This window comes from Grammomys surdaster, unplaced genomic scaffold, assembly GCF_004785775.1.
Source record: "Grammomys surdaster isolate TR1022 unplaced genomic scaffold, NIH_TR_1.0 577, whole genome shotgun sequence".
NCBI lineage: Eukaryota > Metazoa > Chordata > Mammalia > Rodentia > Muridae > Grammomys > Grammomys surdaster.
In genome coordinates this window covers 112427-124486 of record NW_021604996.1, presented here as the reverse complement: position 1 = coordinate 124486, position 12060 = coordinate 112427, and the positions used below count along the sequence as shown (strand labels likewise).

Sequence of the window (12060 nt, the reverse complement as noted above, 5' to 3'; positions counted from 1 at the left end):
GAAGAGAAGAGAAGAGAAGAGAAGAGAAGAGAAGAGAAGAGAAGAGAGAGGAGAGACAGAGGGCTGAAGAAGATGGAAGAAGGAGAAGAAGATGTAAGATGTAGCTGACACACGTAGTCTAGGGAAGCTGCAAGTAGCTGGCATACATAGATGGGCTCTATAATAGAGTGATATAGGGTACGTTTGTCCAGTCTAGGTGTGCAACTTGTATTAGGTCAATTGAGTTTTGTGTTCTTTGCATGGGCATTTTGGGGGTTGGAGATTTACCATTATAATCTGGCTGGTATATTACAGGTCTCTAGTGTTATCATTTTATGGGGCTAAGGGGATCCGAGTGAGCAGTAGCTGGCTTTCTGCAGGCTAGCCACAGGGGGTGGACGGTCTGGGAGAATAGATGTGGTGGCATTATGTAAATGGCAACTGTAATGATCAAAGCAATAGAGAAAGTAGCTTGGATACCTGTAGCATGTAGTTCTTAAAAAAAGAAACCACGCTAAACTGGCTATGTACCACCAATGGCGGTCTTGCCAACCCCCACGGCCAGCTCCAAGTGGCGGTCTTGCCCTGGTTCTTTTACTAGCTGCTGCCAAGCTGCTCCAATCTTTCCAGACCATCCGCCCCCTGTGGCTAGCCTGGGGTCTCACAAGGTTGGCAGCAGCTGGCCTAGGGAACCAGGGCAAGACTGCTGCTTGGGCCTAACCATGGGGGGAGTGGTGGTAAGACTGCCAATGCTGGAGCTGGCTGGATTTAGCATGGATTGTTTTTTTAAACTACATACTACACTCATGCATTGGACTGCTTGGTGATCAGGGAGGTCCTTTCTATTTGAAAGGATTAGGAGGTGTGGCCTTGCTGGAGAAGGTGTATTACTCAGGATAGTCTTTGATGTTTCAAAAGCCTACACCAGGTTCCAGTCTCTTTCTCTGTCTGCTGCCTGTGGATCAGTGTGTAGCTCTCAGCTACTTCTCCAGAGCCATGCCTACCTCTGTACTGCCATGCTCCTTGCTATGCTTCCTGCCATGACAATAACGGGCTAACTATCTAAAACTGTAAGAGAGCCCCAAATACATGCTTTTCTTTATAAGAGTTGCCTTGGCCTTGGTGTCTCTTCACAGCAATAGAACAGTGACTAAGTTGCCAAGAGAGCAGGGAGCTTTGGGAGGCAGGGTTCTCTGGCTAGCTGGGCCAGGCTGGGCAGAAGCTGGGTGGGCTCTCTGTGACCCATCACTTGCCTTGGATGGCCCTGGGCTAATAGGTCCGTGTACAGATACGGTTGTGTGATCAGCCTCTGGAGAGAGACAACCCCTCTTCTCTCATGCATGAGCACCTCGCTCTGTACTCACCTAGCGAGAAGATCTCCCACAGCAGCACTCCGAAGGACCACACGTCACTCTGCGTGGTGTATACCTTATCAAAGATGCTCTCAGGGGCCATCCATTTCAGAGGCAGTCGGGCCTGGGTGGGCAGAAAGATATATGTCCCATGGTGGAGGAGAGAGAGCTAAGGTCAGGCACCAGGACACCCACAATCCTAGGTTTCTTCTGTGAAGATTGAACATGTCTTCTCTGTGGTTGTCCTAGGTGCCCAGATCTCTCTTCCTACCCCGCTTCCCCTCTTCCTCTCTCCCCTCATTCCTTCCCTTTACCTTCCTCCCTCCCTCCCTCCCTTCCTCCCTCCCTTTCTCCCTCCCCCCTCTCTCCCAACAACTATCCTTTGTTCCCAGTTATCTTCATTTCCTCTCCCCTCTCCCTCCCTCCTCCCTACCCTCTTTTCTCTCTGTCCTGTCTTTTCTGTCCCTCTCCCCGTTCTTCCTCCCTTCTCTTCTCCCTTCTCTCTCTTCTCTTCTTCCTCCCTCAAGCTCTTAATAATACTTCTCCACCTTCAGTCTCCCTCCACCTTGTGGCTTTATCTGAGAGCCCTTCCAGACTGGTCTCTGACTCCAACCCAGTGTTCCCAGTCCCTTTTCTTGAAATCTTATGGAGTGGGGCAGAATGCATACCTGCCCCCTACCTGCATCTGCCTCCCACACTATGAGTCAGCATGAAGGACAAAAACCTTCCATAGGGTGGGCACTCTGGGCCAGGTGGTCACCACACTGCCCTGGACTCACTCTGATCATCTTCTCTCTCCAGCCATCTTCCTTCCTCTCCCTGGCACAAGCTCTTACTCAGCTCTGGTCAGTCACGTAAGTGCCCTTCTATGAGCCCTATCAAAACAGCCCTGACACTGTCTGTGGACCTGTCTGTGAAGGATTGTCTAGAATAGGCTAACTGAGGTGGGAAGACCCAGCCGAAATGTAGGCCGTCCTATTCCATGTATCCCAAGCTGAACTGAAGGAGATAAAGGAGAGAAGCCAGGAAGACATTGAGAAATGGAAGTCAAGCTGAGCTGAGGAGAAGCATTCATTCATCACTGTTTCCCTCCTGACAGGCGCCCTATGAGCCGTACCCTCCTCTTCCAGACACTATGCCGTCTATGCTATGATGTACTGTATGTTGATTCAGTTAGGTGTTTCATCACAGTGATAAGACATGAAACCAGCACACCTGCTGAGCTCCTAAGAACAGTGTGCCCCCAGCAGCTGGGCATGTATCCTGGCAGACCAAAGGTTCCTGTCACCTCCAGCCAGTGCTCCCCAGAAGACAGTTGGCCTGTGGTCTCACTCTCCCCGTCCACCCTGAGTCCCCTGTGTTGCATGGCCTGCACTCACACTGCCCTTCCGGACATAGTCAGGGTCTTTGTAGATGTCCCGAGCAAGACCAAAGTCGCAGATCTTCACTATGTCACTTTCTGACAGTAAGATGTTCCGAGCAGCCAGGTCTCTGTGAATGCACTAAGGGTGGAGAGAGGGAGGTGTCAATGAGTTTAGCTTTAACCCCCAGGGTGACATCTTAGCCTAGAGCTCTGAGGTCCCCTAGGTGTATCCTTCCCTGCCTTCATCTTGTTCATTTGGAGAGAGATAAGTGGAGAAGGACATAGGAAATTGAGGACAGTGCAGCGAGTTAGGGACTCAGCCAGACTGATTCGATGGTCACTGCTTTGGAGAGGTGGGGCAGGGAATTCCTCACTTTGGGCTGAGTTTCCTCCAAAATGGGACGGATTTGAATGGATACTAAGGTCACTGTGGAGTAAAATTACAACTGGGCATATCTATGGCAAGGGAGGTGCACCCTTTTCCTCTGAAAAGGGCCTGGTAGTGTCAAGGGACCTACCTTGCGGGAAGCCAGGAACTCCATTCCCCGGGCCACCTGGAAGCTGTAGCAGACAAGGTCTTCCATGGTCAGCGGGCTCAACCATAGGTCCTCAGCTGCACAGAGGGGATGAAGCTCAGGAGGTGTCTCTGCCAGAGTTCATCTTCCATCTCAGTTCCAAATTTTAACTTTTGTGAACTCAACCCTGACCACAGCTCTCCTGGCCAGGCCCCTGAAACTTCAGACACTATGTGCCCCTGTTACACCTGTTACCTCCATGCTCTCTGGGGCACCCGCTTTTGCACCTGCTCTCTGGCTCTGTACTCCTCCCTGGCCCTATCTGCAATACATCGCTGTTTATCCTGTAATACCCAAGACAGATTTCATTTCCTGACCCTGCGGTGTCTTCCTCTCCCGAAGCAGAGTGCATTACGATTCTCCCATAGAAGCCCTGGCACCGAGGGCCTCAGGCTAGGTTATCCCTGGGTAAAGCTAATGGGGATACTTTACTGGGCCAGACATCCACTGGCAAGCAGAAGCCAGGTTCTTACCTTCTTGGACAAGTGGGGCTCGCCGTGCACTTCCTTTACCCATCAGAAGCCGTGTGAACAGGGCCCTGTCGCTGCTTCCAGATCTCCTCCTATCAGCCTTGGCGCCTTCCACCATCGCGCGGAAGCGCCTGCGTTGCTCGGGAGACTTCTCCTGCCAAAGCGAAGTGAAGAGGCTGTCTCACCCTAGCGGCAACCTTGGATCTCCATTCCAGCCAACCTGGTGCCCACCCGTTCTCTAACTGGGCTCCTGCGACAGGCTGGGGTACCCACTTACCGCGTAGGGGTTGAACGCCTCCCGCTTGACGCGCAAGAAGTTGGAGAGGTTGCCGTATTTACAAAACTCCACGATCACCATGAGAGGGCCTAGGGCACCACGGAGTAGAAGTCAGGCACTCATTCGGTGATGCTGGCTGCGCATAGGCAAGGCGCCTCTACCTCTGTGGTCTATCCTTCCTGCTCTCTGCTAGGCTCCAAAGTTGGCACACCCCAGGATTTACATGGCTCCTCCCACTCGTAGTGAGAGTTCCAACGCCCATCACTTTCCCCAGGGAATCTCATTTCCATACCGTTGGGCTTGGTGCACGCCCCTAGGAGGTTGACTACATTGAGGTGGTTGCCGATGTGAATTAGAATCTTGAGCTCGGACATCAGGGCACGGTGCTCGCTGGCAGTAGCGCCCTCTGGAGGAGAGACAGAGGCATAGCAAATACCAAAACGGCCCTGGTGTTTTTCCCAATCTGCTCAACCTTCCCGAGACACTCACTGACTTAACAAAGGCATGCTCAGCGCTGGTGCTGGGGGTGCAGGCTACACTGAGTCTTTAGCACGTGCTGCTAACCCTACAGAGTCAGAGGGTTCAGGCAGAGGTTTGAGTCTGATTCCTAATGCCCTTCCGTTCAACTGTGGTGGGTATTGTAGCGCTGAGGGTTTCCCTTCTTGCTCTTGTGTGAGTCTTCCCCAGAGCTCACGATCCTCCCCTAGCTGCACAGAGCCTTCTACCTGTGAGCCCCATACCTTTCAGCATCTTCACGGCCACGGTGTCGCAGCTGCTGCCTTTATTGATGCCAAAAGCTGAGGCTTCCACCACTTTCCCAAAAGCCCCATGGCCTAGGACTCTCCCTGTGGAAGCAGGGGGCCAATTCCAGGTAAGCTGTACGGGGATGGGGGTGAGGGTGGGAGCTGGGGAGTGAGGATGGAGAAGGATGGACAGCAGGGGTGATCTGTCCCAAGAGCTTGGGGCAGGAGGAAAATGGAAGTCTCTTCTGCCAAACAGGAAGGGGATAGGGAGTGGAGTCTTAGGGAAAGCTAGAGAACTGGAGAGGAGAGGCAGACAGGAAGGCCCCAGCATCCTCTCCAGGCAGGTGGGACAGGTCCACCCTGCTCAGAGCAGCAGGAAATGACCTCCGGGGCCTGGGAACTGGGAGCCCTGGCTGTGGTTCTGGGGATTCTGGCCCAGCTGGAACTGGTCAGGCCAAGTGGGGACCAGGAGGGCTATCCTGGCACAAGTTCTGAGAAGGGAAGGATCTCTGTTACTTCAGCCTGCCTGACCCTGTGGCAGCTGAAGCCGTCTCTGCCAGGCAGTGAGTGCTGGGTGGGGCAAGCTGGGTGCTGGCCTCACCGAGGTGCAACCTTTCCCTGGGGAACTCCCACTGGCTGGCGTCATAGGACAGGTATTCACACTGCTCCTCCAAAGGCACCTCCCCGGGGTCCATGATGATGGACAGGTAGCCCGTCTTGATGTCTGCATGGGCAGGCTGGGGGTGGGGGTGGAGACAACTCATTGATTTGGACATATCATTGTGGCTTGGATATATTTTGCCTAGGACAAATGGCCCTTGCTTCTGGGTTCTTAGTCAAGGAAGGGGACAGGCCAACAGACAACTTCTGCTCCAAACATGGGAGTGTGTGTGTGTGGGATTCCTAGGGCAGGAAATTGATAGGTGAACCAGGATGGGAATCTTAAGGGTTTGCTGGAGTGTGAATGGAATGGGGACACAGGAAGCCCGATTTGGCACTGGAGAGAATCTCTGCGGGGGAGCACCCTCACCCTTTTCATGTTACAGAAGATGAGCAGGAGGAGGACCCAGAAGAAGACTGCAATGACGCCTGTGCCAATGAGTATCACAATCTCCATGCTGCCTTTATCTTCAGAGCCTGGGCAGGTAGATAGTGGGTATGTGAGGGGGAAAATGTACCCAACAGGAAGTGCTCCTCGTGCTCGGAAACTACTTTACAAAATGGCCACAGGAAAGCACCAATGGGGTGTCCTGAGGTGGGTTGAACAGAGCCAGGCAGGGACGCACCTTCCACTGCCACGCTGGCAGAGGAGTTTACGCAGCCCTTGGCATTGCACACACTGCACAGGTAACGACCGGCGTCCTCCTCGCGCACGCGCTGGATGCTCAGCCTCTGATTGGAGTCTGCCAGGTCGATTCCTGCAAGAGGTAGGATGAAGGCTCCAGCACAGGTTGGTATAGGAACATCGATCTTGCAGACCTCCGCTCTATCCCATCGATCTTGCAGACCTCCGCTCTATCACCTAAGGCAATCTTCCTTACCTGACTCTTTCTCCAGGAGCCTTTCATCTTTGTACCACACAATACTGGGCACGTGCGCTCCGGCCACCGGGCAGCGCATCTCTAGAGAGTCGCTCACGTTCACCAGGAGGTCGGTCAAGTTCTGTGTGAGCCGAGGAGCTTCCAGGGCTGGGGCAGAGGTAGAGAAGGAACTAAATGAAGGTGCAGAAACCAAGAGGGTACCTCGGGATGAGGCTTGAAGTAGGGATAGGTGTAGTGATGGATGCAAGGGTGAGATGGGCGGCATGGCGCTGAAGGATCAGGGACTGAGAATGCAAAGGACTTCTACGGCTAGGCTGGGCCTCAGGGGTGCTTCTGAAGACCCGGGCTTGGGATCCAACCACCCAGGGCTGTGCTGGACTGGGTGCAAAGGTAGAAGCTACAAAGGCTGAGAAACATGGTCCCGCCCTCTCTGGCTTGCCACGCCCACCTCACCCTGCACAGACAGGTACTTCTTGTGGCAGTGCTTGTCCTGGCTGCGCCTATCCTGCACTTCACACACGTAGTCACCCTCGTCCTCGGGCGCCACTCGGGGGATATTCAGGCTGAGGGTGGCGTGGCGGGCCCCGGGCTCCTCCTCTAGGTTGGCCTCTAGGGGCGTGGCAAACAGATGCACATTCTTGCAGTCGAGCAGTAAGGGGTTCCCTTGAGCATCGTGAAGTGTGGAGAGGTTGAGCCGGTACCAGCGCAGATGCTCGTACGTATAGTTGTCTGCCCGGCAGCTGAGGCGCACAGACTGGCCTTCTAAGGGATCCTCAGAAGGCTCTGATTCGATACTGAAGCCGTCCGGGATGGCTGAGAAGGGGAGAGGAACCCAAGTGACACTGTCTCCATGTTTACTGCCGCAGTGTGGGTCTCCCTCTTCACCACTCAGTTCTCAATAAAGGCTGTACATAGCATGTTGCCAGATTTTCACGTTGTCTATAACTCCCCCCCCCTCCTGTTTCTTCCTCTCCCTGATACAAGAAGCCACCATGTTGTGGAAGCTAGTCTCATCCCTGGGCTCCTCCTCCTCCTCCCTTTCCCACACTTCTAGCCACGCCACAAGCAGGGAGCAGTCCACACACTTCCTGCAGCACAGGTCCTGGAGCTCTTATCACCAGACCTGGGAGCTTGGGGGGGGTGTCCTCGTTCTCTTTTGCTACCACCCACACCCTGACCCTGGCTTTTCCTTGGAATGATTTAATTAGCGTTTGCCAGTGCCATTCTCTTGATTTCCACCTGCCCTTTCAGGTGACTTCATCCGTAGTCCTGGACTCAGTAAATGTCTCTTCCTGTGACCCCTGGCTTTCTAGAGGTCACTAACCCATTTTAAAATCTGAGTAAATGATGGGAATTTCTCTCTACTGCAACATGCACACACGAACCCTGGGACTCTCAATTGAGAACGGGTGCCAGTGTATAGGCTGAGAATCCCTAAATTTGTCTCTTCCATTCTATGCTGAGGTGGTGTGGTGGTGGTTGTCCCATGGGCTGGGTACTTCCACGATCACCAGAAAGCCCATTCCTGGCACCCAGGCCTGCCTAGGTGAAGTGGCACTCCCTGGGGACAGTCTGGTTACTCACTGGTCACATAGAAGTAGATAAGGCGCTCATCCTGGCCCACTTTGTTGAAGACCACACACTTGTACATGGCTGACACATTGGCATCCTGGATCACCAGCTTGCTCACCGTCTACCCAGAACAGAGGCATAAGGCTCCATTGTATACCGGGACCCTCCTCCTCTTCAAAGAGGCTATTGTGCTCACTAGTAATGGGGAAACTGAGGTTTGTGCTGGCAATGACCAAAGTCTAGAGGCTGTCCCGAATAATGAGGCAAGGTCTTTGGCAGTAGAGAGGCAGTGCCCCAGAAAAGCCAAGAAACAACGTATAGACAGCTGGCTTAGGTTGTAGCCGAGGCTGGAAAGTGTCCGAAGGCAAGACCAGGGGGACTTCTCTGTGCCATGTTTCAGACTGTAGCCATGTTGAAGGGTCAGAAGCCAGTTTGGCAACTGGGCCTGTCTAAGCAAGAGTTAAAAAGTCAGACTGTGATGAGTCACATCAGGGCTAGCTACTTCTGAATTTCGGCTTAAGGTCAGTAGCTGGTCACTGTTCAAGGTCTTTGTGATGTGCCCACGTTAGTCTGAAGGCATACAACACTTCTTTAAGGTCCAGGATAGCAGAGGAGGTGTGTATATGTATGTGTATGGAGGTATCCCAAGATTCTAGAGAATTCTGCTCCCAGGGACTAAGAAATTTGGAAAATAGGGGAGGAGAGAGGTACACAAGCCCTGCCCATCATCCTAAGACCCCCCACCCCCATCCCAAGCCGGGCACTTCCTGGCCGGGCCTGGAACAGGAAGAGGCTCTGGAGGTGTGTAGGAAAACAGGAAGTGACTGTAGGAAGTGGGTGCCTTTGTTCAGTCCCCCTCCCCCTTCTGGTCAGCAGCTCACCAGCCTTCTATAGAGATCTCGTCAGCCCCCAGCCCCATCCCCTCCCAGCCTTGGGACTTGTGGGCAGCTGGGTTCTCCTGGATCTCAGCTTCCTTGTCTGGGAAGGCCTGGCTCACATGCAGGCAGGGTAGCTGAGATCCAGAGATGGCAGGGAAGTCACCTGCCTGTCAGCTGCAGTTCCCAGAGCTCTGCAGGCCAGGTGGTATCCCAACACAAGCAAGAGGCAGCTCTTTCTCTACTCTCATTGACACAGCTTGTCTGGACCTGTGTCTTTCTCTCCATTTGTCCTGTACCTTATTCTTCCCCTCCACAAACTCAGTCCAGCTGTCCAGGCTCTCGATGGGGTTCACAGCGTCCTGAGTGGTCACCTCCTTCCAGTCTCGGCACTGTGGCATGCCATCCCTCTGCTGCCGCCTCCGGCTGCCAGGGATGAGGAGGGACAAGGGCAGGTCAGGAATAAGGAAGGGAAGATCTAAGTGGGGGTAGGGGTCACACCTTTGTTATCCTCAAACATTGTCTTACACCACAGTGGGTCAGAGACACCCCTCAGGCCTGGGAACAAGGACAATGAGGGGCTAGAATATTGTTGCAGCTTCACACAGCCACTGTTCGGTCCTATGTCAGCCATGTGTCCTTCCTGCAGAGTCCACCTTGGATATGCTCACCCAGCTTCCAGGAGGACTGTAAGTCACCACTCTGCCCCATGAACCCCACCCCAGATGCTTCTCCCTCTCTTTTCTCCTAGGCATGCTCAGTGCTTCAGTCTTCTACTGGCCCTTCTTGTCTGCCCCTATCTGAAGAGTGGGGAGGGGTCATCCCAGGACTCAGTCATTTGGCCCAGAGCATAATGACAGATCACTGGAAAGGGCAAACTTGGAGATACCAGTGTGAGCTGTAGGCCATGTGTTTCACAAGAGACCCCTAAGAGCCTGGAATGCTTCAGGCTGTCTCAGGCTCACAGGCAGCTGCTTCTCCTGAGCCTCCCAATTGGTTGCTCTGGAGCCACAGTCCCTGGGCCAGCAGGTGGGGCTAGACTCCTTTCCTGCCTGTGTTCCTGGCTTCTGTTCATCCCCTAGCATGCAACCACAGAATCTTTCACTGTCACTGTGCTGCTTGAATACCCTTCACCAGGTTCCCTAAGGCCTTCAAAGTTTCTGCTCATGTGACACCCTCCTCCTCCCCTGTTCCTTGTGTGTCTAATTTATCTCTATCTAGAATATCCTTCCAGGCTCTTCTGTCCTTTTTCTTATTTTTTTATTTTTATTTTTTATTCTGGCTTTGAGTTCACTATGTAGCCAAGGATGACCTTCAGTTCCTGATACCTTTGCCTCTACCACCCAAGTGTTAGCACATGCCACCACACCTACCCAGCTCTAACTACCTACTAGCCCTTTTGAAATTGAGCTGGGTGCAGGGAACATGTCTCATTTGGGCAGGCTTTGTTGCTTATAGCTTTGAGCTTGGGAACTTTGTCTCCCTTCTCTGGTCTTGTTTCCTCAGCTATAAAGGGAGGCTGTGATGGAGCTAAGATCTTGTGTGTAGAGGAGGATGGGGTGTGGTGGGGGACATACTCACAGGCTGCGCTGGGCAAATGTCTTGCAGGGTGTCCAGGGCCTCCAGTGCCACTGAACATTGAGAGGTTGGGGTACCCCATAGGCAGTGCAGGTGAGGGTCTGGCGACTGTGGCGGGAGTAGATGCTGGGTGAGGAGGCTTCCTTCTCATGGATGTGGGGAGGCACTGTGGCATAAGGCAAGCAGCCAGTCAGCTGGCTCCCATCACCACCCACCAGCCCCCGAGACTCATGCCTCTTCCCATCCTTCCAGGCTATACCATTCACCACCAGCTCCAGACTGATGTTTCGTCTCAGACCAGCTGCAGAGTTCCACAGAGCAAGCGTGTAGATGCCTGCGCTGGCCTCGGTCACCTCTTTGAGCACCAGAGCATGTGGATTGTGGCGCCCGGTCACTGCCTTTCTGTCCTTGTACCTGGCAAAGCAAGGGAATTCAGAAGCTGTGGGGACCAAATGCTAGCTCTGTGCTTGCATTTACAGCTCCCCCACCATGAGAGGGAACAGCTGAGCACATGGAGTGTTTAATTGCCTGGTTCTTGGTTTCCTGTTGGTCATCAAAATCTTTAATGATCAATCTAAAATACCTGATGGCATCAACAAGAACAAATTTTGTTTGAGAATGCCATAATAAATCTTATTCTTTGTATGCTAATTAAAGATAAAGAAAGCAAGACAAACTAAAACCCCAAACACCCAATGCTCAAGTCCCTTCTATAAAGTGACATAGACTTTTCACATAAGCTATAGACACCTCTCTATATACTGTAAATCATCTTGAGATGACATCTGATATGCATACATTAGGTTTCATAAAAGGCTGTGATCTTCACGTGCACAGGGACTATGATAAAAACAAAAGGTCCAGATACGTTTTAGAGGATATTTTCCATCCAAGGCTCATTGACCCTATGGCTGCAGAATTCGCTAATATGAAGGGCCACACATACTGCTGGAGATGGGAAGCGAAGGCCATGTGGACACTCTTGATACATCGGGCTATAGCAAGAGACCTTTCCTAGACTAGAGCAGGAAGGGTAGCAGGAGTGTGGGATGGACAGAGTCCCTGGTCTGAGGAAAGGCAGACAAAAGCTCCGGACTGGGCTGACTTATGTGGCCAGCTCAGCAATGTCACTGACTTTCAGGACCATCATGAGATCTGTGGTGGCGCTTCTGGACTCACGCCTAAATACTTTGACCTCCCCACCTCCATCAGTTTCTACTTAGGGCAGCTACCCTTGGCCTAGGGACTAGAAGGCAGTTTCCCAGTTCCTCCATGAAGTTCTTCTGCACCTGATGGTGGGCTTCGGCATAAGCGACTGACTCTGACACCCTCAGTGGGCCCTGACTCCTTTCTCATAGTGTATACTGATGAGGGAAGGAACAGAAACAGCTGAGCACATGGAGTGTTAATTGCCTGGTTCTCTGACGCCTGCCTCTGGAAGCTTCTGTGAGTTCTCCAGACCTGGAGCCTTCACAGGGCTTCTGTATTACTGCTACCCTAGTTTGGGTGCTCTTTCTGTAGATGGCAATTTGTATGGCTCTCTCCTTCCTGCACTGGGGCTGCAGTATTGGCTCTTCAAAGAAGGTTGTCATCTGGTCCTGCCGGCCATGTTCCACTGCCTGCCCATTGCCTGCCTTCCCTCCCTTCCTCTCTCCCTCCCTTCTTCTCTCCCTCCCTTTCTCCCTTCCTTCCTTCCTTCCTTCCTTCCTTCCTTCCTTCCTTCCTTCCTTCCTTC

The 12060-nt window shown here is 52.8% G+C and overlaps 1 protein-coding gene across 1 annotated transcript in view; it reads right to left on the bottom strand.

Moving 5' to 3' along the window:
- Flt4 (fms related tyrosine kinase 4) overlaps positions 1-12060 on the bottom strand; it is a 42964-nt gene that overhangs the window by 11204 nt on the left and 19700 nt on the right. The window contains exons 9-24 of the mRNA XM_028781905.1: positions 10585-10739; positions 10329-10491; positions 9047-9173; positions 7885-7993; positions 6754-7113; positions 6301-6447; positions 6046-6177; positions 5790-5896; positions 5361-5496; positions 4757-4861; positions 4309-4422; positions 4017-4105; positions 3743-3893; positions 3213-3307; positions 2711-2833; positions 1344-1455 (exon numbers count right to left, since the gene is read on the bottom strand). Of these exons, the coding sequence (XP_028637738.1) occupies positions 1344-1455; positions 2711-2833; positions 3213-3307; positions 3743-3893; positions 4017-4105; positions 4309-4422; positions 4757-4861; positions 5361-5496; positions 5790-5896; positions 6046-6177; positions 6301-6447; positions 6754-7113; positions 7885-7993; positions 9047-9173; positions 10329-10491; positions 10585-10739 (2225 nt within the window). The remainder of the gene's footprint in view (positions 1-1343; positions 1456-2710; positions 2834-3212; positions 3308-3742; positions 3894-4016; positions 4106-4308; positions 4423-4756; positions 4862-5360; positions 5497-5789; positions 5897-6045; positions 6178-6300; positions 6448-6753; positions 7114-7884; positions 7994-9046; positions 9174-10328; positions 10492-10584; positions 10740-12060) is intronic.